Raw genomic sequence first — 27,172 nt, forward strand, 5'->3', positions numbered from 1 at the left:
GTTCCGCATTACGCAAGGTCTGATCGAAGTGTCCCTTTCGTTTTTTCTTATATGTCGCCTTATTGTCGTGTTTTACAGTTAGTAATCAATATCACAATTACATTTTCTGTATTTCGTGTTGAAATATGATGAGACTTTGATCCAAAATGGTAGAAACCACATATAAATTTAAAATGACGGCTGATTTGGTACAGGCATTTGTCTTAGCCAGCTGTATTCCGGGGTCCTCGCGTGTAAACAAGGGTCCTCTCACAAAATATGGAGACTAGCTACACAATGGTAACCTGAGAGAGAGAAAAAAAATAAGAAAAATGAAAATACCAAAAAGAAAACTTTTCCTTCTAATTATTTTTGCGTATGTGGCATTTTCACTCTACGCTGCGTACAATGTCTTCTTCAGCACCAAAGTAATCTCTCGCGTTCACAGGGTGGTAAAGAAAGAGACAGGAGCACCCTCCGGTAATTTCACTTAAACGCCGCCGTTATCGAGCTTCTGTTGCATACAAGCTGCTGCTTAAATTTTGTAAAATTGTCACTTTTTCTTTTGATGATACATGAAGAAAATGCATGCCCAAAAGACGAATGCAAATTCTGTGTGATGTTTGCAGGCGGTGTCAGAGATGGCGGTCCTGCTCCATTTCTCGCAGATGATTGGAATCCGTGGGAGGATGAGCAGGTGGAGTACAACTCTGCTCTCAATAAGAAGAGAGAGGCCTTCAAACAGCACCTGGGTCGAATTGACAAGAACAACCCCAAAAGATACAGGGTCCAAATATGGGGGAAAGCTGCCATAGGTAAGGCATGGTAGTATTAGATGTCATTAAGCTGTCACAGGTCTGTGTTGTGGTTTGAGGGTTAAATGTCAATACTGTGACAAGTTTTCATCTGCACATGCGCATTCACATATACGTAAAAAAATGATTCCTCATAAGGGCTTAATATATTGAAATAGATCAAATCAGAAAATGTTATTACATTTTTCTAAGCTTTTGAGTTCAAGTGGTTGTCATGTACATATAGAACTCTACAAGTGAACACATAATTCCTCCGACAGTCAAAGTGTCATGTTTAAAAATTCTGAATACAACTGAACATACTGTAAAAGCTTTATAACTATGAATGATGTGTGATGAAAAACTGCAGCAGGTCTAACAGCCTGAGGAAAAACACTCTGGTGCTTTATGTTAGTTGCCCCTGCAGTGGGGACATGCAGTATTAAACCTCACAGAACTCAGATGATGGGGAAAAACAAAATACTTTTCAAATTTTGATGTATGTGTGTGGTGAGGATGCGGAGAAGTTGAATATACATTAAAAAGTAATATATGAATAATTAGATTTATCAAATGAATGTGCAAAATATATCATAGAATCTGGATGTTATTGTTACTTTACAGTTTATTAGCTCATAATTCCTCCTTTATTTGAAGCAAAATCACCAAGTATTCAACCTTGATGGGCCCTGTGAGAAAATAACATAATTATATTCATCATTTGGAATCATAAATAAGGCTTCAGTGTAAACATTTCGTTGTCAAAAACAATTATGCTAAGCTTTAGTTTGAGTTGTTTTTTTTTTTCACCTCCACTTTGCTGCCTATTTAATTTATACCTTAAATTAAAGTGAGGCCCAGCTGGGCGTATACTGTATATACACTTGAAATACCAGCAGGAGTTTCCACATACATAGATGTAGATACAAACTACATAAGACTGATTTGTGCTCTGCTGTGGAAGTCTGGCAATGGTGCACCATAATGGCACTGCACATGTTGACATTTGAACTCTGGTAGCAAACTGCATTGAACCCCTGTTTTCTCCTCAGGGCTTTACCTTTGGGAACATATTTTAGAGGGACCCCTCAACCCTACTGACAAGGTAGCACAATGGAGAGAGGGGGAGCTGCAGTCAGGAAAGATTGATTTCAGGTAACAATTCAGTGACGGAAGAGTTAACCACTGCCAAAGCCATGCATGTATTCTGCTTCTGGGAGTCTGTGAAATACACCACCTCATTTAATAACCACTTAACAAGACAGAACCATTAAACTGAGCTGTTGTCTCCCCTTCTTCCCTGTCCATCTTTAGTTTCTACACAGGTCCTGCTGTGGTCCAGGGTCACGTCCCTCTGGATATGAATAGCCTGGTTCTGGTTCTGAACGGCCGTGAGCAGCAGAAGGTCTCTTACTCCACACGGTGGCTGGAGCATGTCCAAGCTATGGTGCAGTCCCACACAGTGTCACATGTGGCTGTGGTCCTGCTGGGCAATGAGCACTGCAACAATGACTGGATCGGCCCCTACTTAAAGAGAAATGGTGGCTTTGTGGAGCTGCTGTTTGTGGTGTACGACAGCCCCTGGGTCAACGACAAGGATGTCTTCCAGTGGCCTCTTGGTGTTGCCACGTATGTCTTTCCTTAGTAGTAGTAGTAGTAGTAGTAGTTTCCTTAGTCCTATGTGTGTTTATGTGTACATCATGAGTACTCAATATCAGTACATTGAACTGTTTTTTAAATGAATAACATTGTCTAACATGTTGCTCTGTCTCTGTTTTCCCTGTCTGTGTACAGATACAGGCAGTTTCCTATGATCAGACCCAATGCCCAACTGATCACCTCCAACAGACCATACCTCTGCAATTTCCTCGGAACTGTTTACAAAAATTCATCCAGAGAAACTCTCATGCAGGTGCTGAAACATTCTGGCCTGGACAAGGACTGCATCACCACTGCCAGGGAGAAGTGAGTCATTATTCAGTTACTGAGTCATTGTTTAGAACTGATATGGAACAGTAAAGCTTTATTTTCTGTTCCTGACTGCCCTTTTTATTAAGAAAGACTGATATTGAGACTATTAAATATCAAGAGCTTCTTATGGAGACATTGGAAAAGAAGAAGAGTTGAGCCCTTGTGTTATTAAGAAGGCTAACAAATGAAGAGCTGTTCTATCTGCATAAACATTCATCATTTGGTTTTTATGGTTGTGATGTTCTTGGAGGCCTGGAAACAGCTGAGGCATGCTCATGATTTTAGTTGCTCCATATGAACATGGAAAAAAGTAAAGTTAAGGCCTTATTACATAAACTGTCTAATATGTTCAAGGCCCATGAGAAGCTGGACATTTTTTTAAATTTCTATAAAATGTCTTAAAGTATAGGGACACATTTTTTCAAGTCTATCCTGGGAATGATTACAGCAACCAGCAACTCTTCCAATGTATGTGGCACGGGATGAGTGTTTAAAGACAGACTTGAACAACTGTGAACTTGTCCTTTAAAAACATTATGAAACATAATGAACAGCAGCAAATGCTAATCAATAATCATTCATTATAACAACATGCACTCAATACCTAAATGTGAGCAGTTTGCAAACTTTACCTGCACATTACTGCAGTCAAGGGCTGCTTCTCACACAGAAGGCTTCTTTGACCAGGTTTCACCTCCTGTATGTGGTGTGTACTGTAGTGCAGTTTGTGAGTGTTTCCTGTGTCTATATCATGGTGTACGGTATACAGTTGGCAGTACGGCAATTGCAGTTGAAGTTTTTCTTGAATAGTAATATTATCAGAGAAACATTTTTTGTGTTTAGGCAACTTAAATGTAAAATTTGTTTTTGTCATCTAACTAGAATGGAGGTAGTCTCAGCCTGTCAGTCTGTATGTCTGTCCTTTGATTTTCTTGACCACCATTCACATGACCGACTTCACACTTGGCGGGTGTATTGCTGAGGACCCAGGGAGGTGCAGTGTTGAGTGTGAGCTCTTGAGATCTGCAGGACGTATTTATTAGTCGTGTGTTACTGCTGTTAGAAATGCACACTGTGTATGTATTGAGAGGTGACTCCTGTCAACTCTTACACCTCTGAATAGCACGCTGGGCTCAGCTCGCTCTCCGTCGCTCAGTACAATACATTCAAGAACAGATGAAGAAAGAGAGATTGGACATGTTGTCTCATAGCAAAGCCTTGTAAATTTGCCATTTTGTGTTGCTAAACTCAAACATTTCAAGCATCGCTTGAACATATGTTTCCAGAAATAGCCTTGTCACAAATAGATAAAAAGCCTGGTCCTAAATAGCTAAACGTTAGCAGTGACAGCAACCAGTTGATTATCTCACATTCGCTATTATTATTTTTCACTTAAAAAATGGAAGGAGTCTCTGTCTGTCTGGTGAAAAGACACAGATCTCCCATCTTTGTGATACTCCACGTACTCTGGATGCACTGTGTCTTCTTGGTCTGGAGAACATTGTCTCAATGCACATGGGCTGTAAAATCCGGGGTTTATCCATAGACACTGACTTCACTAAGGCCATAAAATGTTCATGTGAGCTTTTGCACCCAATTGACGCATATACTCTCATGTTGCTAGGGGATGCAACTATGTTATCATGGCAGGTGCATTGCACAGGACCCAGGGTCCTGAGCTGTGTCCAGTGTGAAGTAGTTTAAATGAGTGATTCTCTATAAAGTTGCAACCAGCCCGTTTTGAACAGGCCCAATTTAGATGGGCAATGCAGTAGTTAAAGTCTATACGGACTTGAGGTGAGATATTTACAACATGAACTGCCTCATTGGAACAGCACTGGAATATATCTTGTGTATTTATTACAGCAGCTTAAACTGTTGGCTTAAGCATCCTTTCCTCCCTCCTTGCCTCAGGTGGCTCCCTCAGGAGACAGCAGACAGTCTGGGACGCTATCAGACAGCTTTGGCCCAGAGTGAGCTCACTCTCTGCCCAGTCGGAATCAACACAGAGTGCTACCGCATCTACGAGGCCTGCTCTTATGGCTCCGTGCCAGTGGTGGAAGATGTACTGACACCTGGGAGCTGTGCAGCCGGGCCCAGCTCCCCCCTACGTCTCCTCAAAGCTGCAGGAGCACCCTTCATCTTCATCAGTGACTGGAAAGAACTGCCGGCCATCTTGGAGAGGGAGAGAGGCATGAGCCAGGAGCAGAGGGTGGACAGGAGGAGGAGGCTGTTGGAGTGGTACGCCAGCTTCCGTCAGCAGATGAAGGAGAGGTTCACTGAGGTCATCGAGGAAACCTTCTTCAGGAGCGGCTGACCGTGGCGCTTAATGAACGAACCTTTAAAAGATGAACAGGGGCAGTTGTTCCATATTGATTTAATTTATTTTGTGGAGAAATGTGACATGCTACTGGTGTAGTGATCCTGATTATGTTCAGTGTGATATTCCTGTGCAGGTTCTTCTAAAATTATTTATATGTGTAGTAAAGTGTTAAAGCTGCCATGACTAGTCAGTGAAGGGCCCCATGGCATTACTGTATATTTATCATCTTAATGTTTACAATGATGGAATGTCCTGGTGTTTTAGGAATACTACATGATTCAGTAAACTGCCTTTCCATATATTATATTACTTCAACTGTGTTTTATATCTCTGTTGTATGCACTTAATGTGATTTTTAGGAAACACTAACAGTAGGTGTAGAGTGAGACTGTGATTTTAGGGCTTGTTTGAAAATGGTACATCGTGCTGGTTTGTACTGAAAGTGGATGTTGTTGCTGTGGCATGTGTTGCTTTTCTGATCAAAACATTTTTTTTTCTTCTTCTCTCTTCTTTTTCTTCTACTTCAGTGCTGTGCTGCATGGATTTTTAAAGAAAGTGCAATAAAGTAAATTGCAGTGTTGTCCTGAAGAGAAATCAGTGGATATACGTGTCCTGTGCTCTTGTTGGCCCAGCAGATGGCGCTGTGGACCAGTTGTCTCTCAGTGGATGGAATGATTAGGAAAAAATAAAGCGGAAAAACTTTTGACTTTCCCAGATCAACACAGATGAACTATTAGAATTAAGCAAAAGCATGGTGCTAACTTTTTTTTTTTTTTTACTTTCAACGTTTAATTGTGTACATGGAATATTCAACTAACTTCATAACAATAAAATCTATGTATGATCTTATATCTTAAGATATCCCCTTTCGGGACATACTCCATTCATTGTCACAAATATGAGTGCATGGGTGCAGCTAATAAATATGGGGCCCCTGGGGGTCTATGAACTGGACTCTTTCTACATGCCTTCTATTCCATTTTGTGCCACACTGTGTTTCTGTGTGTTTGAAAACATCTAATCAATGGGATATTTCCTTTGATTAAATAAGGGCAAAAGTAAAAGTTACTGCAAATTCAAATGTCTTAATGTTGTGTGAATTTAGTTGGAATGCCACATTTAAGACAGAGTATAATGAAAATACTTAATGGTTTAAATCATAGAAGCCTCCAGACACACCGGACGTTATATTCTCTTCTAACAGCTGACTACTACGGACAAACAAAAAAAGCCTTCAGATTCGGGAGTGTCAGTCCTCTGGTGTCCACTAGCTGTATCTGTGTGTATCTGTGTGTGTGTATCCGCGTGTGTGTGTGTGCGCGCGCGCTGATCCCTCCCTCGCCTCTCCCTGCCTGCCTCCAGCTGCTGTGTGCTGCAGTCAGCCTGCCCTGTCTGCTTCTGAGCCTGCTGGGAGTTGGAGGGAGAAACCGTCGAGGGGGGAAGTGTGTGAGTGTGTGTGAGAGTGTGTGTGCGCGGCTCCCAAACTGAAAACCACTACCGAAAAGCACACACTCTCACGATTCAGGCGGACTTCAAAGGCCTCCGGAAGGGTTGTTGGCACTACTTTCCAGGGAGCGGTGGAAAGCCGCCGCGGAGACCCCGAAACTTGCGTGATTGTTTTTTTTTCCTTCTTCTTCTGTGGTGGCAGCAGCGCTGTTGCGCCGCGCGGACTGCTCAGCTACTTGAGTGGATTCATTGGTTGGAGCAGGATTACGCATCGGCTCTGCTGCTGTGCTGTATATCCACCGCTCATCCAGAGGGAAGAGACACCATGAAGAACTAAACCTTTCGTCCTCTTGAGTTAAATCTAACTGTCATTTTGTCTCGCGCCGCTGCTTCTCCCTCGCGTTCATTTTCTCGCGCTGTGTGGGATGCGTCGGCTGCTCTAGGATCCCGCTGACAAACAGTTTTTCCAAGAAGTTTACAACAAGCTTCGGACACAAGAAGACACAATGTCGACGCCGAGGTTCAAAAAGGATAAAGAAATCATCGCGGAGTACGAGAGTCAAGTCAAAGGTAAGGGAGAGCGAATGTTTGGCTCGGAAATGTGCTTGTCGGAGCCGCTGAAGGAGTAATTGAGACCAGGCTAACGTTAGTTCATGACAACCTGCACATGAGTCATGGCCAGTGATGTGGTGTGTTCAATGAGAGAAAAAAAGTTACTCAAATATGACCTCCTGTTGGTGTTTACTGCACAGCAAACAATCACATGTTAAACCAGACCATGCAATCTTCATCTAAGTCGGATTTCTTTAAAATGACTCCCAGGTCTGGTACAGTTTAATGGTGTTTATGTCAGAAATACAAGGGGTTGAACTTAATTAGCGAAAGAAAAAGATTGGACGGGCTTGCAGCCTTTTGTTTTGCAATTCTGCATGTGAAAGCCAAGGAAAGTGCTCAGCAGATTCACCACTGGCCCAAAGAGGAGACCACTATCTGCCCATCCAGTAGTCTCTTCAGGTTGTGGTCTATCTGCTGGAACACATTTAGCCTTTACTTCTTCGTCTGGTGTTTATTTTATTATGATCTGTTCAACAACCTGTTACTATTGAGGGTGAGTGACTGAGGTCTTGTTGCTGTTAAACTTGATAGTCACTGCATTGTCCCCACAGCACTACAGCATGATAATGGACCCGATGATGGGAGTGCACAAGTTTGGGCTGCACACCTGTGTTACAATTCAGTGTGTTGCTCAGAGGCGCTTCAGAAGAGCTGCTCTTGGGTCCTTTTTGTTCCTTTACCATCTCCATGTCCTTGCTTAATGTCACAAGCCCACACACTCACCTCAAAGCACAGATCTGCTTTTCCCCTGATTTAGGAGAGTGATTTAAAGGGGTGCAAGACACCAGAATGATGCCACCCTAACTTATCGTGTCTCCTCTGTCTCCTTCAAGCCCCCCCATGCATGCAGAGCAGAAGTAGTTTATTCCCAGACAGACCAGCATAGGAAAGAGGCAGTTGCTGCTCCAGGGTAACCATGGGGATTTGGCCCCAAGCCAACCAGCTCTGTACTTCAGCGCCTAGCATTCTGAAATACCACCTATTCACATCCTAGTATCCAACCTTAAATCCAGAGAAAGGGGGGAGGTTAGCTGGGGTGGGGGTGCAGAGTAGAGAAGGGACCAGTGCTGCTTGAGGAATTACAAGATTGCATGAGGTTGGGCACAAGCCCTCATTTGCAAGGAATGCTCAGCACCCTTTCTTCTTCCTGCGAGGATGACTAAGGGCTTTCAGCCTATAATAGAGGATGATGCACGGTCATAGGGGACACAGAACAAGAGATGAGGAAGCCTCCCATTTGTCATGCAGAACCCAGTGGGGTAATAACAACAACCTGATGCTACTGCTGAGAATAGCTGTTGCTGGATAGGACCACCGGAGCCTCAGTGGATTGATGTTAAGGTGTATGGTTTTGTTGAAGATGCAGAATTCAGTTCTGAGGGTAATGCTCTGAGGCGTGTCATGCATTGTAAATATTCTTGTGAGGATTTTTTTTTTTTATCCTCACAAGAACATCTCAGGTAGTGCATCGATATTTGCATAAAGTACAGTACTTGATCTCTTTGCATAGCCAACAACCTGCAGATTCAGTCTGAGTTTATTTCTTATTATTCAAATGTATTTTTTGGACAAATTGAATGCATATTGAGAGTATATCGCACTCTTTCTGTTTTTATGCAAATTCAACTCACTGCAACAAAGCCTGGAGAGACTTCATGTTACTTATTTTCATGCCCAGCATATTCAGAGATGTTGTGTCATCTCTGCAAAATGTATATGTTTATGCTTTTTGTCAAGCATAGCATTGAGAGTGTTCAGTAGGTCAGATGACTCCTGCAAATGCAGCCCTCTGTTTGTTTTGGAATAATAGCTGCCAGGCTCGTAAGGATATGGGTAGTTAGTTGTGGAAGTAAATGCATTCAGGCAACATGAAGTATTATGTTTGAGAGCAGCTCCTGATTTTACATCCGTAAAGCGTTTTATGAGTTAAGAGTTTGCAGTGATTATGAGTGGGATCACATCTGCAGTGTAGCTGTGATGGCCAGAGGCAGATTCTGGTGAACAGACATTGATTACTCAAGAAGTAGAACAACAAGCAGCTCAGAAAACAGCCGGAGCTGATGTTTGATCTTTTGGTCCGCATCCTCTCTGTCTGGCACTCAAAAAATTGTTTCAATTCTCACAATATTTTGACAAGTATCTGGCGGCTAGTTTTGCCTCATCTTATGTAACCACATTGATCCGTCGCCTGAAGCTCTCTATGCTGATTTTGACAAACGACGTGCGTGTGGTCGCCTGCCGTCATCCAATTACCCAGCAGTAATGCAGATTTACATCAGCAATTACCTCTTTTTTTTTTTCCTCAGAGAAGCATCATTTTTATGTCCATACATTTTCAGTATTTTTCAACAGTGTGCTGAAGAGTGGCATTGTGATTCAAGGTCGTAGATGTGGGGTATTTAATGTAGTTTTCTATGGTGACTGTCTGTCTGAAAGCCCTAATATGAAGGCTGACACTACTGTTCTCAGGCCTGCCTTGTCATTCAGCTGACATTCACTTCTTAAGTACTCAGCAGCAGCCTTTTTTTTACCATCTGACAGATGAAAAAGAAATGGAAGTCATTTTGGCAATTCAAGGAAATTGGCCTTTTATTGAAAAAGCTCTGTAGCGCGGGGATTTAATTCTTGCTAATTGCTGAAACCGGCTTCTACATCAAGACTCGGCTTGAAAAACAAAAACATTAGTTGGGTTAAGACAGCAGAGTCTGTTTGTGCTTTCGAGCGGACATCAGTTGCAGCCGATTTAAGGTTGTGGGTATGTTGGCATCCTTTGTGGGCCTCTGTTTCTGTCGACGAGTGGATCAGGACATAGCAGCACAGCTGTGTTTTCTCTTGGGCAAAGTGTGGGTTTGATGTCAGACTGTGGCTTGCTGTTTGTGGCCTGGGGGTCGTGACTCTGATTGCAGGACCCCTTGAGCCTCTGTCAGGGTCCTCTCCCAGATCATCATAAAGGCTGCCCTCTGACCTGCCTTCACTGCTGTTAGAAATCAGAGCCGTGCCTCTCTGCATGCTCAAAGAGAGAGGTGTGCCCATGTTTGTATGCAGAGGGATTAAAGGCAGGAAGCTGCTCTGAGGTGGCACGGTCTTGGTTATCTTTCAGATGAGTAGGATTTGTCTTGTGGTTGAAAGTCAATAGTCTATATACATTAGTAATTGGGAGTTAATGTTGTCCAATAGCGTGGCAGAGGATGAGCGTGTACGTGTTGATCGCTGTCTGGCGCACAATCCAGATGTCACACATATGTCACATCTGGATCGTGCAGAGTCAAAACTGTAATTTTTCTTTAAATCGGTCCCTCGTGGTTTTTAGTGAAATAAATCCACCGTGTCACCAGACTCGAGCTTGTGATGATGTGGAGAGTGTGGTGTGCCTTCTCTTATTTAGAAAGGTTCATCTTGCTGAAAGAAACTATGCCAAATCATAAAACAGTAGGGATGCTTGAGAGTACTTAAGCAAATAGTCTCTTCAGGGTGCTTTCACCGACGGCGGAACCCAAAACATGGCCTTGATTCATTTATTCACAGCAACATTACAGTCAATATTTTATATAACAGCCAAATACAACAGCCTGTAGTCATTTCACATCAAATGTTTTTAGCAGCGATATCTTGATGTTCACCACAAATACCTCTTTGTAATCTTTTCATCCTTTGTTTTTAGTATTGACTATTTTACCAATTATTGCTTGAATTAACTCATTCTTTTCATCATATGAAGTCACCCGAGTCCAAATTCCTGTCCTCAAATTTCTTGTATTAAATTGCTAATAACATGAAACCTGTGACTGTTAGATTGGTGAACTGATACTTGTTTGTACCAACTGATTCTTTTTAATAATGTCTGCTTCGGGCCAATCTTTATGAATCGATACACTTTGAGATTAGAGTGATTGTGAAAATTAGAGCAGCTGCCAGGCTCCTGTGCCATCATGCCACCTTTGCCCTTACGTGATTAGGAAATATTGTCGGTGGTGAGTTTGGGAGTGTGAGCGGATCTGAAGCCAGCTGTCACTATAACCTGACCTTTTTGTCCCATTAACACCATGCTGGAGCCTGTGAAGCAGTGATGGAGCCTCTCTCTGCATGTGAAGTCATCCAGAAATCTGTTAGGAAAACAAGAGACCTGAGGGTGAAAGGCAGCCTGGGAACCACTGCTATTGAAATGTGCGTCTTTCTTTGCGGTAGAAACAGAAAAGGCTCTAATGTACCTGGTCTTTCCTGCACTTCTCTCACTGTCTTCTCTTTCTGGCCTATAATGAATCTAAATAGCTTTAATATGGGATTTCAGCAAGCAGATGTTGCCACTTTCGACACTGAAACAAACCATTGTACTCCTCAGCAGCAGTTTAGTTTTAGCTAATACGGCACTGGTGGCTCTGTGCTGCTCCGTCTTAACGGCTTCTCAAAGGTGTTGATGGAGGGTAGGCTTTGAAAGACTAACGGAATCGCTCCCTGGAGCACCTCACCACAATATCACACACCCATCCACACACATACCATCTGTTTTTACCCCCACCCCCCACCCTCCCCTTCTGTAGCTGTGTGTCGAGCTGTTGTGTGTTTCTACCCAGTGGTATGGCATTGGGTGTGGCGTTGGTGTGTGTTTTGTGCATGGGCTTGCGTTTGCATGGGTGGGTGAATGGTTATTGACAGCACCATCTGTGGCCACTCACCCTTTTTGCAGTTTTAATAAACTCTGCTGAGCACAAGCAAGGCTTCACTCTCCCTGCTGTGCTTTTCATTGTGGCCATAAAGGCCACCAGGACATCAGTGAAGCCCCCCCGACCCCTCACCCCTGTTAAAATACCCAACCCCTATCCATGCCCCTGTATCCTAAACCAAACAGAAAGGATGCAATTCAGAAGAAGCCTGCTATACTGTCTCTAACTGTAACCAACTTGGGTTAATTCAGTTTCTTCCAGGAAAGGATCCCATCAAACCGTGTCATGTTCTGCTGCTCGTTGCCCCCTCTCTGTTGACGGTGTTTGGGCACAGAGAAGAATCTCTGTGTGGGACTGGAGTGCCGGGTAATGAGCTGGATGACATTCACTGCGTTGCTGTGCTGCATTAGCTAATAGGAGGCACAGGGTGTTAATGGAATTGGACCACGCTTAGAGAAAGTGAAACAGGAATTAAAACTCAGGGGAAAAAAGTGAAATAAAAGGGAGAGTTGAAGGGGGGATTTGCAAAGATTTTGGCAACTTTCAAGATAACTTTAATTCCTTTGAACCACTGCTGGGGTCCAGCAGATGGACAGACAGGAAGGCAGACAGACACAGTTTGACCATCAGGCCCGGCTGCTGTCTGCCACCCAGTAGGGCTGGATTAAGGGGAAGGAGACTGGGGGATGGGACGGAACGGTACGAGGTCAGTGCAGGAATAAGTGAAGTCATAAGCTCTGCCTTGGTTGACTTCTTTTAATCTGCGTATGTGTGTGTTCAGCCGATTCATCTTCTGAGCATAAGCCGTTTATGTGTTTAGTGGTGGCGAAAGCTTTTTAAGACATGTGCAAACATGCTACAAGTGAAGTGTCTTGTTGGTTCTTACTTCCTGCGTTCACTTAAACAATGTGACATCTGCCACTTTGGCTTCTTCGTTTTTGTGTCAAAGCTTTGACTGGCCATGACAATCTGCTCACAAGCTGTGGCTTGCTGCTTGGCTCAGGCACCTCAGTCTCAGCAACCCTCTGGGAACTGAAGCTGAGCTATACAGAGCTATAGTCTCAAGTCCTCCATCCACTCCCAGTGGCCACAGCCTCGCTGTGCCCTAAATGGTTCCTCAGCAGCTCTATATGCGGCTGCTCCTGATTATATTTACTTTGGATTTTTGAAGTTTTTCCTGGAACTCTCAACAAGCTGCCATGCTGATTCGTAAAGGGCTTCATTTCGTTGTGATGTAAACGAGTGAGTCATTAAGTCATCAGATAAAGTACTGGTGCTCAGAGAGGAGTGTCATCAGTGGATGTCACACTGCCTCTACAGCCACTCCACGAGTCTGATTATGAGTAAGGCAAGTCTCTGATGATTGCAACAGGCATGACAACACTTTAATCAGGTTATCCCACTCACATTACTAACTGAAATAACAAAATAAACGAGTGGCTTAATTATCAGTCCTTTGAATTACTATTGGCATGAGCACAGTGTAATCGGATGTGTGGGGGTGGGCGTATCATACCAGATGTAATTTCATGTTAATGGTAAATATCAAAATACAGTAATTGTTTTGTATATTCAGTTAAGAAATGGCCCTATGAAACTGATTAAATTATTTGCCGATTCTGTTTTACTGCCACCTGTAGATCAGGACATGGTGTGATTCCATCGGTACCACCTGTTTGTCTAAAATGAGACATGGTTCTGTGTAATATTTTGACTGCATTAAAGCAATGACATATAAACAATTCAAAACCCAACATGTGAGAACTTCCTGATTTAAATCTAAAAGATGTATCGCCTCTTATTATCTGATCCCAGGAGTTCACTTCTGCCTGTATATCTCTCTACATTTGACTGCCTTCAGCTGGCGAGCTTCCCAGCTTTCTGGATTAATGCAATTCAAAACAATCAAATGTTTGGCAGGAGTGACAGCCAAGCGGCTTTTATTGTGCTGACAAGTCAAGCCTCGTCTGCGTTCATCAAATGGTTCGTCATATTTCCTGCACCTGACAAGACGAGCCAAATTACATTAGCGACTTGCAGTATTGTACAAAAAATGCATGTTCTTCCCCAAGTAGGCTTAAGTCGGTATATAGTAAATCTACCTCATACATGCAGCGTCAGATAGGTTTTGCTGACCAGTGTTGGTGAAACAAAAGTTCACATCAGAGGAACGCTCCTTAAAATGAATTGTTCAGTCCGTGCTATTTTCTGCATAGATAATCCAACTCTGAGCCAAAGTTATGAGCACCTAATGTCAGCAATCCAACTTCTTTACAGAAATGTTATGTCCTGTGGGACTTAATGTCCCCACGTGTTGTCTTCTTGGCCAGACTTTATGTCCAGGCAGTGTGTGACCCCCAACAAGCTCCCTTCACTCTTAAACATGACCACAATTTCTTGGAAATTGCAACAAATGTATAAAATGATACTGTAAAGTCACCTTTTTTTTACCTTAATAATCACAAACAGTCAGAAAAAAAACATCAAAGATTCTTTTGGGTCTGTTTAAGCCGAGACACACATGCAGTGTACCCATGAAGCGTAAAGCTGCGCACAGTGTCTCCAAAACAGTGTCTCCCTCCGCCCTCTGTTGCACACTGTCTTTCCCATCCACCCATAACACTGACGAACAGAAGTTTAATTTACTGAGCACACGACTCCTCCTGGCCTCCTTCCCCCCTTTTCTTTTCTTCTTCCTCGACCTCGTGACCTGAGGGAAGGAGGCTTCAAGCTGGCTGCCCTCCTTATCAATAGCTAGAGACCACCCTCGAGGCACTGCCGCCATGTTGGCTGCCGCCCTGAGAAATTTCAGAGGGAAATAATGTTATAAAAAGAAGTGGTCAATGAAATGTCAACTGAAGGTTTCATCCCCTTTGTCTCTGGGAGCCTGATTGATTATAGCTCAAAGCAAAGAAGCCAACCCTGTCTTTTATTTGAAAGTATAATGGCGTCTCACTGCTGTGGACACCCCAGAATGTCTCCACTGTTTTATGTGGTCACTTCTCCCTCTGTCTCTGCTTCCCTCAGTGCACTCAGTCTGTTTTTAGTAGTGCAGAGAGGAGCTGGAAAGAGTTTCCCATGGTCTCAGCTCTTAGCTTATCAGCCGCACAGTAAAGGCTCGTTGTGGGTTGCAGCAGGAGGAGGCCCGAGCCGAGTGTGCACCCGTGGCTGGTGTCTGAGCAGCCCCGGGCAGGTCTTGTGTGCTCAGGCCTGAACTCTTTCTCCACCCTCCCCCGAGATGGAAACTGGAGCCATAGCTGCGGTTCCAGCCACGGATGTGTGGGGTAAAAAAAAGAGCCATTTACGGATAAAGATCTGTCCATTGCCAGTGGTCACACATGGAGAAAGTCACAGTCCTCCTTTGGCTGTGCTCTGTTCCTTCAGACTCGCTCAGTCTCCAAGAGTTCCAAAGAGTTTCTCCACGGCTGACAGCTAATGTTCAGGAGCAAAATATACTAAAGTTGACTTTGTGTATTTATAGTGCTTTTATAATGCTGGTCATCCGTTTCCATAAATAACACAATTATTTTATTGTCATGAGACCTCATGTCATGTGGTTATTATGCAATAGATGCAGCAGCTGATTGTTCTTTGTGTCTTCCTCTTGCCTGTGGTTTACAGTCAGATGAAAGAAAATAATCGGAGTCATCGACTATTTGTAGCACGCTTTTACACACACAGCAGATGAATTAATCTGTTGAGAGGTAACTTGTCTGATGCTCAGTGCCTGTTTATCCTGCCCTTTGTCCCCGTCCTCTCACTAACCCCCTGCTGGCAGCCCTGCGTCCAGGACACCTTGACCCTCTGGTCACCAGACCTCTGACCTCTGCTCCTGGACCTGAATCACATTGCAGCTCTGCCAGCTCCATTCTGGATGCCTGTCGTAGTGATGGCAGGGATTGTGAATGCTTGTTGGTCTTTCATGGAAAAATAGTTCAGTTCAGTTCAGTTCAGAGATTTATACTGTCTTGTGCAATTTAACTTCAAAGTAACTAGTAACTGCGAACCTGTCCCTGGAAGCTACGGCTTTTTTTTTTTAACCAAATTTTTCCAGGAAGTGTGCAGCCCCCGGAACTAAACAAGAAACTGAATTCCCCTTTGCACATTCCAGTTTGTTTCCACCACATCTTAAGAACCGTGGAAGTCCAACAAATTGGCCTTAAAACACTGACAGTGGTGTAGTTCTTTGTATTTACTGTGGCACAGCTCTGTTTGGATGAATGTAATGAAGAGAAACAAATTCAGTTCTGTTTCTTCTCTTTACTGGTTCGCTCTCTAGATCTCGGATCCCTCTCTCCAGTCCGTGCGTGCGCTCATCTCATTTGCAAATGCACTCTTTTTTTTCTTCAGAAAGCTAACAACATAATTGTTTTTAACGTCAATAATTAGATGTCTGTTCCCTGTCCTAGCATTGATACCAGTGCCACCCAAAACTAATTGTAGTCCCTGGTCTCACCGCTCAAAATGAAGATAACGTTCCCGACTTTCTAATGATCCCTGGGCGACTGCAAAAGTTCCTGTCACTGTTTTTCCACAGCAGAGTGAGAGATTGACCTTAACAAAGTCATTTAAAGATCCTTCTACCACTTTTCCAATTGTTTTAATGATGTCCATGTGAGGAAATCCTGTGCAGCAGCCGGCCTGGCAGAGTTCGGTAGCACCACAAATAGCTGCAACTCAATTCTTGGAAATCTTTGTCGTGTCATTGCTTTTTTTCTGATGGATTTTTTTTAGGTTAGGATTAAGTGGAGCACACTGCTCTCTGCAAGAAGTCCCTGCAGACTACTGACAGCCCATTTTATTATAGTTTAATAGGAGTGGCATGAGCTGTAAAGCAAAGTTAGTTTTTTAGATCACACTGGTCTGGAAATAGAAAGAGTGTGATACTGTCCCGGTTTGCCCCTTTTCTCGTAACCCCAAGTAGAGCAAAGTCTGTCTGACACCAGTGGTCATGAAGAAAATAGTATAGAGGACACTTTTTATCTCCTCTGTGATTATGGATAGTGATCTGCTCATGGAGCAGGGTGAGAGAAATTGCTGAAGCACTTTTATAGCAGGGGGAATAAAATTGTTTATAACAATTCAAATGTGTCAGCACGGTCTGAGGGTTTGTGCCTGTGTGTGTCTGCTGCCCAGGCACTGTGGCACTGTGGCCTCATATATCTTACTTTTTAATCAGGCGGGATGGAGGAAGCTACCATCTCCCCTGGGGTCCTGTGATTTGTCCTGGTTAATGGCGTGTCACAGGGGTGTGATACATGGCAACCTGGCTGGGTGTGTGACACATACATGACTGGACTGTGGTCTCTCTCTCTCTCTCTCTCAAACACACTGACCCACGAAAGGCTCTGCGGGAGACAGAAAAGAGAAAGCTCCAGTCTTGCTCGCTGTAGTGTGGAGAAACAAAGAGCAGTGAAAGCTGATCTGTCTGTTCTTTTCTTCTTCCTCCCTCTTTGTCCCTCACTCTCGCACTCTGAGCAGCTGCCCTAAGGTCAATCACATTCACTGGCCGCGCTCGGCTCAGATCTCGTGTGGTAATCCGAAAGCATTGGGTGGATCTGTGTGGTGTTGCCCCCTGCAGGCAACACTGGCATCGGATTTCACCTGTCCGGTCTTGTCACGTTTGTGTTCTCGCAGGGAAGATGACAAAAGCTTTTAATGAGATATTCTGACGGACATTTTTTCAGTGGAAGACATGTCATCTCAGCGCCTGAGAGCCAGACTGAGAGCTTGCTCTCAGAGTCGGCCACTAGTACTTAGAAAAGTGGGAGAGGATTGGCAGTTAAAGCCTCCCTGAGGGTAGGTCGGAGGAGATAACAGCACGTAACTCTCTGTCACTTCCTCCATATTGGCTTCCACTATAATTATCTGGAAATGAGGTCCTTGTGAAGCCTCCTCATTCTCTCTCTCTCTCTCTCTCTCTCTCTCTCTCTCTCTCTCTCTCTCTCTCTCTCTCTCGTTTGGGGTGGGGTGGGGGGTGGGGGTGGGAGGGGGTCCACATATTGTGGACTTCCTCATTCTCCTTGGCTTGGCTTTCACTGCAGTTGCTATGTGAGAAATCAATCCCTGCTGGCCGTTACTGAGATTGTGACGAGGGGACTGATTGGGCCTCAGGCTGCTGTGTGGGACGGGGTGAGGGCGCTCAGTCTGAAACCTGAGTGAGGGGAAAGATTAGGATGTGATTTGAAGTATGATCTGCACTACAGCTACGTCTTTTCCAGGAATGTTGTAAACAGGAAAGCCATAAAAGTGAGCACACATTAAAGAAAACAGCAAAATACAGGATGTTTCGATGTAGGGATGTAATAATATCAAGAACTCTCAGTAGGATAATACCTCGATATTAAGGACATTATACAATGTCTATTGCAATCTGAAAAAAAGAGAAAAAAATACTTGAATAAAATGTGCCATCAAGGGATCGCCAAATTCACCCTCTGGGGAACATGAATGTTGTCCCAGCCAACATTGCCACCCCTAGATTCATGGTGCTAGCATAACTAGAAATGTGTAGTATTTGGACATGGACCCAGTCACTCCTATTCCACAGGTAAGATGTGACCATAAATTTTGGGGAAAAAACTAAACCCCCATTTCATCAAATATTGGTGCAGGTGAGAGTTTCTCTTGAGAAATTTGCTCTGTTGCTAGTGTGTTTCAGCATGCCGTCCTCCATCTGACATAAGCATGTAATTATGCTGCCTGTTTGTGCCCCCCCCCCCCCAGGAGTCCCTCGCCAGGTGAGGATCTCTGTCTTAAGGTTTGAGAAACGGAATGTGGAGCAAATATTTATCCGAGCCTCAGTTCAAACCACCAAACTCGACTGCACTGCAGCAAGCAGCCTCATTATTATGCCCTTGCAGTGCCGCTTTGGCCTTACAGATGTTGTTGCATCAGACTGAGAGCAAAAAAAAATTCAGATCCTCCAATACAGCATTAAATTCCCTCTCTCTTTTAAAGTTTGCTTCGAGCTGTCAGTTTGGTTAGTTGCAGCTCAAGAAACACGGGATTCTGCTTAATATTTTTGTTGGATTCTTGGAACCTTTGAACTCTGCATGATAATGAAATTGTGATGATTGTAGACTTAAGATGGTCCCTCTTTCTTGGGCACTGATGATTCATTCATTCCCTTAAACAGCCATTAAAAATGCATGTGTGCATATTTGGTTGAAGCTCTGAAGTGTATCATATCAGCATAATTATATCTCTTTGATTTTAGATTATGCTTTTGCTTTGAAGTTTGGCTCTTGGCAAAATTTCAGTGGTTTCCTGTGGCGGTACAGATGTCTGTGTGCTGGTGGAAATCAGCTTAAATACACATTTTTACTACTTTCCTCACTTTTCAGTTAATGTCCACATCGACTCGACTAATTAGAGTGTCTTTAAAATGAACAAAATGTCTGTTCATTGTCTTGCGAAGCAATGTTATGTGTCAGTTTGTCTGTAATATCACTAGATATTATCGGTTAATCAGATTTGGCCTTCTGCACAGGTGGATTCATGTCAGGGTAGTTATTTCCTCTTGTGTATGTGGAATGATTCTTCCCCCAGCTTGTAAGCAAAGTCCCCCACCGCTGTCCTCCACCTGCCCTTAATCCTCTACCCTCGATCTTCAATTCCAGCTTTGGCCACCCATCCATGCACCTCATTACTCGAACCCCCCAACTCGCCCCTCTTATAGCCGCAACCCCTGTGCCCTCAATCCCCACCTTGTGACCAGCCAGACTGAAGGTCAAAGTCATATTGATGCTCTGATTTGACATTCAGGCTGCTACTCTCCAAACAGTAAGCAGTAGATTGTAACAACAGCCTGAGAATCCATGATGATAAGTAGTTGACTACCAGCAACCGTGCAATAGTGAGCAATGTTAAAGAGCACACTGACACTGTGCCGAGTCAAACTAAGCCAGAGCGTGTATGGAAGTGAGCTACAGCTCTCCCATTCTCCTCATGGGACGGCAGCTGTCCAGATACGTCAGGTCTGTGATCTGCATTTACTGGTGGTCCTCGTGTGGTGAACTCGTCTGCTGTCTATGTCTATGCTGTCTGCTGACCATGTAACTCATGACTTAAGTAACCTCACTTGGACCTGATGTAACAATACTTTTTTAGTTTATTTAGTGCTGCAGCTCGTTGAGCTCACTTCTTATGGCCAGCTTCTCTGTTATATTCAGCAGGTGTTGTTAGCCATGACATTTAACAACCCAGTTAAAAAAACAGTCGAATAAATCGAGGGTTCTGAAGCTGACTGGACATTAGCAGGCAGGCCGACTTGAACCTGGAGATAATGTGAAGTCCATTTTGATGCATCTGTCGATCATTATTATCACAACAAGAAAATCCATTCAGATGAAAACACTGAGGAGTTTAATGGAGAGTATATTTTTGTACTGTTGAAAGATGGCTCTTATATGACTCTAGCCTTCCTGCCAAAGATCAGACTCCACATTCCCCAATGTGAATATGTTTACAGGAGGCTGAAGCTGTCTCGAAGAGTGGATTATTTCAGCTGTCACAACTCTGAGCACCAGGTGGGGAAAGATGAACTGTCTTCCTCAGAGGAGTTTGAGGGAAGTTTTTGCTTCTTGTACAATGTTTTCAGCAAGTCCACTCTACAGAAAAGTTTCAAGTAGGAGGATAACTACCTCTTGGCTGTGAATGCTTCAGTGTTTTCACCCCTCTTCTCATCTTTATGCCATCTCTTTGGAATATCCTTTGAGGTCAGCCACCTATAAAATACGATTGCAAGGCCAACTGTTTACTTAATTTTGGCTGCTGTCCATGTCATAATTTCATGAAATGTGTTTTCTCAGAGTCAATTGATGCCATTATGCTGTATTTTTCTCCAGTATTTTACTACTAATTTATGCATTGTACATTTAATTTTATGGGAAGCAAATTGATGGAATACACCCCATTATGTGATAAATGAATACATATAACTGCACTCCACTGCTGTAGCACGTCTCTCATCACTTGCAAATCTTTCAGTCAAAAGGGACTATACAGACGGAGAAGACTGTCAAATGGCACACAGACAGAGGACATCATTAAACAAACATTAATGCATCCTATTAACACTCATGAGGCTGCCATACAAGGACGCTGTGTGCTGCTTAGAGTTTAATTTAAAGGCATTGCCCTTGTGATCAGTACTGCCTGTGTGTAGCCACAGTGGTGTTTGTAGAAGTATTTTTAGAGACGGCTCAATGGACATGTGTATCCGTGCGGAGTGTGTACATATAGCGATTGTGACAGCACAAACTTAGCTGTGCTTTGTCTCAGCCAGCTGCTCCTTTACAGATAAGACGTCTTATCCATCTTTGTTGACCTTGAAAGTAGCCTCGTCTCTTTAAACTTGTCCCAAGCCGCTCTGAATAGGAAACTCGAGCGGAGTTTTAAAAGTCGTCTTCGTGGGATCCATCTTTGCGTTTAATTTGAAAATGTATAGCTTGAATTGAATTTGGGGAGATTTTTCCAAAACTTTTGTTTTGAAGTGGGAGATAGGCAAAATGAGGAAAAGAGCGGCCAGACAGTCTACTAAAGCCATCCTCAGATTTACAGATTAGTTAAAAAAGGGGAAACAGATGGAAGTGTTTGGGTACAACAGAGCAAAGACTCCACTGTTTGTTGTCAACATCGACATGTGCAGACCTTCTAACTTTCTATTGAACTTTTTCCCACCAGTGAAACTTCGTGAAAACCTCTCTGCATGATGTTTCAGTTTATTTGCATTGTCCTTATTGTTGGTGTACAGATTGCAAGGGTCATTTATTTTGGTCAGTTTAATTAAAATAGGTATGGAGGAAGTCACCTTAAGTGTTAGTCTTACTGTAACGTTTCTTTTGTCAGAAAAACTTATTTGGCCTGCAGCCTCCACAACAAGCAAGAGCCTTCCGTCATCATCCGTCTTCTCCAACACATTTTCAACCACTATCTGGCCACCTACCATTACCGCCCTCTTTCTGTATTTCTTTTGCTTCCTCCTTCTCCCCATTGGGCTTGCCGCACATGTCTTTGCCTCTGGAATTACAGGCCTGGTCTTGAATAGTAGGGTTGTTCCTCCTCTGACCCTCCAGCAGCTCTGCTGCCTTAACCCTATCAAAGGCCAAGAAACCACACATCCTGCGATGTGCTGTTTTTTGTGGTGGGATGAGGGGAGGGGCACAGCGAGTAACAAGAAAAAAAAAACACATGAGAGGCGGATGATGATGTTTTTCTTTGCTGTTTGGTGGATACAGTAGAAATCGTGAAGGAATGGCTGATGTGTCCCTTGTGGGGTTTTGCTCTGAACTTGGGTATTTGCGCACACTTCTCATGTTGGCCCTGATTTACTTTGCTGTGAAAGTTTGAGGTTGACCGTTGTTCTCTCTGTCTCTGGCACACGTGGTGGATGGCCATTTGCTCTCCTGAAGGTATTATCAATCACTGATCCAACCACAGGAAGAAATGAGGAGGAATCAATCTTTTCCCTTCATACTGTTGGAAAATAACCTCATATACTTTGTATCTATCAATGATTTACTTTTCATTCTCTATACATGAACTGTTTCAGACAGATGGCCTTTAGGAAAAAAAATCCTGCATTATTATTTGAAGCAGCAGATGCAAAATTGTAGTGTTGACTAATTCAGAGGTATCCATTTTCATAAGCCATGGTAGCATGGCTCTGGGGATGGTAGTGTTGGTCCGTCCCTCAGCCTGTCTTTCCACCGCTTTCATCCAGAGTAACATAACATTTATCAGATGGATTGCCATGAAATTTGGCACATGGCGCCCAGAGGGTGGATCTTACCGACTTTGGTGATCTCCAGACCTTCAATCTATTGCCACCAGCAGATCAAAAGTTTCACATATCTAAAGAAATATGTGAACCTCTGTGTTGGGTTAGCACAGCATTTGGCACAGTCCATTTGTGGAAATAAGACAGTGTATCCTCATGATAATGGAGATCCCTTGACTTTTCCTTCAGTGCCACCATCACATTAACATCTGACATTTGTGAAATGTCTCAACTACTATTGAATGGATTACCATGAAGTTTGATACATACAGTCTTGTTACTCTTACAATGAACTGTAGTAACTTTGGTGATCCTCTCATGTTTCATACAGTGCCATCATTAGGCAAAATTTTCAATTTGTCCAATACATTGGTAAAAAACTAATGACTTTCCCCTCGGCCTCGGCGGCCCTTTGATTCAAGTGTAAGTTGCTGTTGACTTTTCTTTTCATTGACTAATTGTTTTGCCTTGTAACAATATACCTGTTAAATTCAGAATGCTAGCGTTATCATTACGAGCCACTTAGCCTGGGGACATTAGTATGTAGCTGAATGCAGAGCTGTGCGGTGACTGTAGACTTTTATTCCTGTTGTTAAATTTTTATTTATTCAGACCTGAAAGAGAGTTTCACCACTTGCCTGGAACATTTGGAAATACCGTTTTCATCCAGATGAATCCAGCCTTTTAGTAACAGTGCAGACTGTGACTGCAGGACAAACCTTGATTAAAGCTCAGGCCAGTGGGAGCTTGTTCGTTTTTTTTATTGCTGTCTTGTGTTGTTTGTGTTTGTGTTTGTGTTCTTAAAGCCCAGGTTTGAACTCGCTCCTACATTAACATATTTTTGAAGTTCCCAGCCTCCCTTCATCTACTGATCTTTTCTTGGAGTCATTAAAAGATGGATTAAGCTAATCACAGGCCAGGGTTTTGCTGGTATTTGTTTTCATTAAGTTGAAAGATGAAACATTGGAGCATGAGAAGGAGAATGAAAAATAGCCTCTAGGTGTGTTTCCCCTTCCTCTGCGGCAGTAATACATAGAATTCATTTCAGAGAGCCATCCACTACGATTGCATTTTGAACCTCAGTGTTTCTGAAGAGTCTGAAGGGACGGACCCACGCACACACACACACACACACACACACACACACACACACACACACACATACACACACAAACAGGTGTTTATGGAGATGGAGTGTGTAATAAGGGGGACTGGGAGGCTTTAGCAGAGATCTCTGTGAGACTGGGACTAGCTCTCTAAGCTTTACTTTTTTTGTGCTTTGCCTTCAAGCAATATTAGATGGCTCAGACAAAACATGGAACTTGTAACTGAGGGGAGCTCCTTGGCTTGAATGATGGGATGCAGTTTTCACTGCATCAAAATTCCTAGGAAGTTGAATGCACACGTACCCAACATGCTGCAAAAAATGTGTTATAATGCATGGCAACATAATTTAAAGCTTGCTACATCAAATTAAGAAGTTCCTCATGACTCCTTGATTGAGTTACCAAGTTCATTCTTCTTCGTTCTTCTTTTTTGGTTGCAAGTTGGCTCAGTGGTTCGGCTTTGTCAGCGACACCTCAGCTATAGCTGTGTACAGTCATCTCCTCTTTCCCCACTATACTTTGCTTTGGCCCAATGGTGCCACAGTGTCCCGACTGTGGGAACACGTTGTCAACTCAACCTGGCAGCGGCTCCAGCTGGCTCCAGGCCAGGGATCCTGGTGTCCCTGCCCAGCTCTGGTGTCTCCTGGTTGTCGTGTGGGAAGACAGACAAAAGAAAAGGCCTTTAAAATAGAGATGTACATACTGTGAAGGAAGGCAGATGTACACATACTTTGGAACAGACAGCTGAACGGAGACATAGACAGGTGGCATAGGAAAGCAACTATGTAGATCGAGACAAACGGATGGACAGCAGAGGCAGGCTTACAGGGTGAAGACTAACGGTCATACAATCAGGGAGCATCAACATGTCGACATTTGGTTTATTTGCATAAGTAAGTTCTGTATTAAAGTACATAAATCTATGTTCTAAAAGGTTCATTTTTGCATGTGGTTTGTAATGTTTCAACACTGACTGCAATTGCAAGGCTACATTTCAGTGATAAAAAGGAGACTATAGATTGATTGGTCATTGAACAGTACTTTTTACTTAACAGAGTGGCAGTTGATGTATTATTAAAGTCATTTTGCAAGAAAAAATGGCAGCAAAGAGATTCACTGCTTTCAGCTTATCAAATGTATACATTTTCTGCTCTTCTCTTTTTGTATCAGTAAGTGGATATTTTTGTGTTTTAGTGGTTTTTAAACGTTTTTAAATGAACATAGTGAACTTTACTTTATTTCAAAGAGAAGTTTAGATAATTTAGTTATTTCTAATGGTCCGATCTAAAGAGGAAAAAAAAAACAAATGTGTGATATTTCTCTATCAGAGAGAAGCTGAAGAGAATCTTTTAATGAAAGTCTCATCTCATCTGAATCCAGTGGAGGTCCATGCAGTGTAACGTGGACACCAGCAAGCACACTAACCGACTTACAGGCAGAAATGAGCAGAGTTGGAGGGCAGGCCTTGGCAGCTCTGAGTGCCATCAGAGGCCGTTGACAAACCTGACCTGAGACCAGGCTGTTCAGTGTGCAGTGGAGGGGGACGGGTGGAGAACAGAGGTCAGCATGGGAGGGTTGGGAGCTGAGGGCAGGGAGCTTGTTGGTGACAGGGCTGTCAGATTGATTCACCTCCCCCACTGGAAACGTCTCAGCCGTCTGGTCTGCATACCTGCAGTGTAATGTACTCAGTCCCCACACAGGTGCACATGCTCCCCCTCTACCTGTTGTGTGTGTGCTGATAGTGTATGCAGGTGTGTGGATGAGGAGCCACATTGTGACTGTTCATTTATATACTCTTTCTCTCCTTTCTGCCACCTTGGGGCCCATGAGGAGGGTATATACTCACTCTGTCTTAGAAACAGCCCTCCTTCAAACGCTTATCACTGCATACCATATAACTGCTCTGCCATTCTTTAGGTTCGCCTTTCAGAGTTTGTGTCATTCAAGTCTCTGCCAGCATGCTTCATTTTCCACTTGTTTACTGCGAGGGGAAGTAAATATTCCTGTAGATGAAAGCTTGTGGGCCTCCGCTCCAGATGTTTCTTGTGTGACACCGTATTTTAAAGGCATTTATCTCTTCAGCTGTCCGGCCGCAGAATTTTCATAGTATTGTTACACCAAACAAACATCCCAACGCTAAGAGCTGTAGGCCTGCCCAGCCAAGTCTTTTGCCTGAGGTTAGCTTTGTTGACAATGAGAGGCTTACTAGCTGCCTTGACATATGAGCTTTAGCTCCTTTATCTCTTCCATCACAAAGATCCTCAAACAAAAGGACAAAGGAAGGCCAGATACAAGGCGAGGTGTCATTTTTCATTTGGAAAAATAGACAAATTCAGTACATCTGAGGCACAGATAACTTTTGTCCAGGGTTGTCTGACTGGCCTTTAATTTAGAACAGGCTGAGGGCCTTTGCCTGGGCTGGACTTCAGTGTACAGATAATCTACATTTGTTGTCTTTTCGTTCTTTGACACACAAGCAGCCACAGAGCTTCCTTTAGGGCAGAGCAGCTGGGAATGGTCTAGAAATGAATGAGAAAAGAGAGATCGATGTATTTCTCACAGATCCTCTTTTCTCTGATGGGGGGGCCACACAGATGTGACCACTCTCCCACCCTGAACATTATTTGTCCACATTCTTATCATCCTCATGACGAAGGGCTTAAGTGAAGCAGCGTTCATCATTTAGTCTCTTTTTCTGTTTGGGGTACTCCGCTGAAGTATCTGCTTTTTGAGTATGAACTTCTCATTCCCTGCAGGCTTGAGAGGTGTCTCTGCAAAGTTTGCAGCTCGCTTCTTTGCAGAGGCCTGCAGCTGGTATCGGCTTTGATTCTCAGAAATTACAAAAGGATTCCACTGGTGACCCAGAGTTACAGTGCAAAAGAAAAAAAAAAGAAAGGAGGTCCACAGAAACCTTTCAAACAGCTTCTGTGGTATAAAGGCCTTGCCACACCATTCGTTCATGCAGGCAAAGTACGTTTTTCATGTTAAATTCAACTTATGTAGTGTTTGAACTGTGACTCTAAGGTCTTAACTGCAAGTTCATGAGCCCAGAGAACTATTTTCCCCCTTCAGCAACTCTTGATTGAAAGAAATGGTGTTGAGTCGTGAGAACAGATGGCCAGGCAGGAGTAGCCCATTGCTAAAAGTCAGGAGTTAGCTCGTCAGCTCACTACAGTAGTATAGCAAGTTGCCCTGAGAGTAGTTCCTATGTCACCAAGCTTTTAGCAGCACATATTTTGGAAAGATGTGTGGTTGAATTTCACTCTGCCTCTTTCTGGTTTGAACAGGCTCTGATCCATTGCTCTGTCTTTGATCCACTGGCTCAGTGTGTTCCCAACAATCTTATTTAATACTTAACATATGGATCAAAAGCAGAGAAGTAGATGATACAGCAGCAGTGATGTGACAAGTCTGTGTGGATGTTTTGAGATACTTTCGTACTTCTTTTTGGCATGACTCTGGGTCTCCATTGCAATCCATTGTTACTCCTGTGT

At 43.4% G+C, this 27,172-nt stretch overlaps 2 protein-coding genes across 4 annotated transcripts in view; both read left to right on the top strand.

Annotated features, from left to right (window-relative positions):
• Positions 1–238: 238 nt before the first annotated feature.
• Positions 239–6,021, top strand: rxylt1 (ribitol xylosyltransferase 1). Its single transcript, XM_076733823.1, has 6 exons — positions 239–459; positions 609–794; positions 1,826–1,928; positions 2,088–2,402; positions 2,568–2,738; positions 4,659–6,021. The coding sequence occupies exons 1-6, from the start codon at positions 312–314 to the stop codon at positions 5,059–5,061; spliced, it is 1,326 nt and encodes a 441-aa protein (XP_076589938.1). The 5' UTR covers positions 239–311; the 3' UTR covers positions 5,062–6,021.
• Positions 6,022–6,380: 359 nt separating this feature from the next.
• The window catches only part of srgap1a (SLIT-ROBO Rho GTPase activating protein 1a), an 81,534-nt gene continuing 60,742 nt past the window's right edge, over positions 6,381–27,172 (top strand). For all 3 annotated transcript variants that reach the window (XM_076732465.1, XM_076732467.1, XM_076732466.1), the window contains exon 1: positions 6,381–7,083. In XM_076732465.1, the coding sequence (XP_076588580.1) occupies positions 7,020–7,083 (64 nt within the window). In that variant the 5' untranslated portion in view covers positions 6,381–7,019. The remainder of the gene's footprint in view (positions 7,084–27,172) is intronic.

Source organism: Chaetodon auriga, chromosome 6, assembly GCF_051107435.1.
Source record: "Chaetodon auriga isolate fChaAug3 chromosome 6, fChaAug3.hap1, whole genome shotgun sequence".
Taxonomy (NCBI): domain Eukaryota; kingdom Metazoa; phylum Chordata; class Actinopteri; order Chaetodontiformes; family Chaetodontidae; genus Chaetodon; species Chaetodon auriga.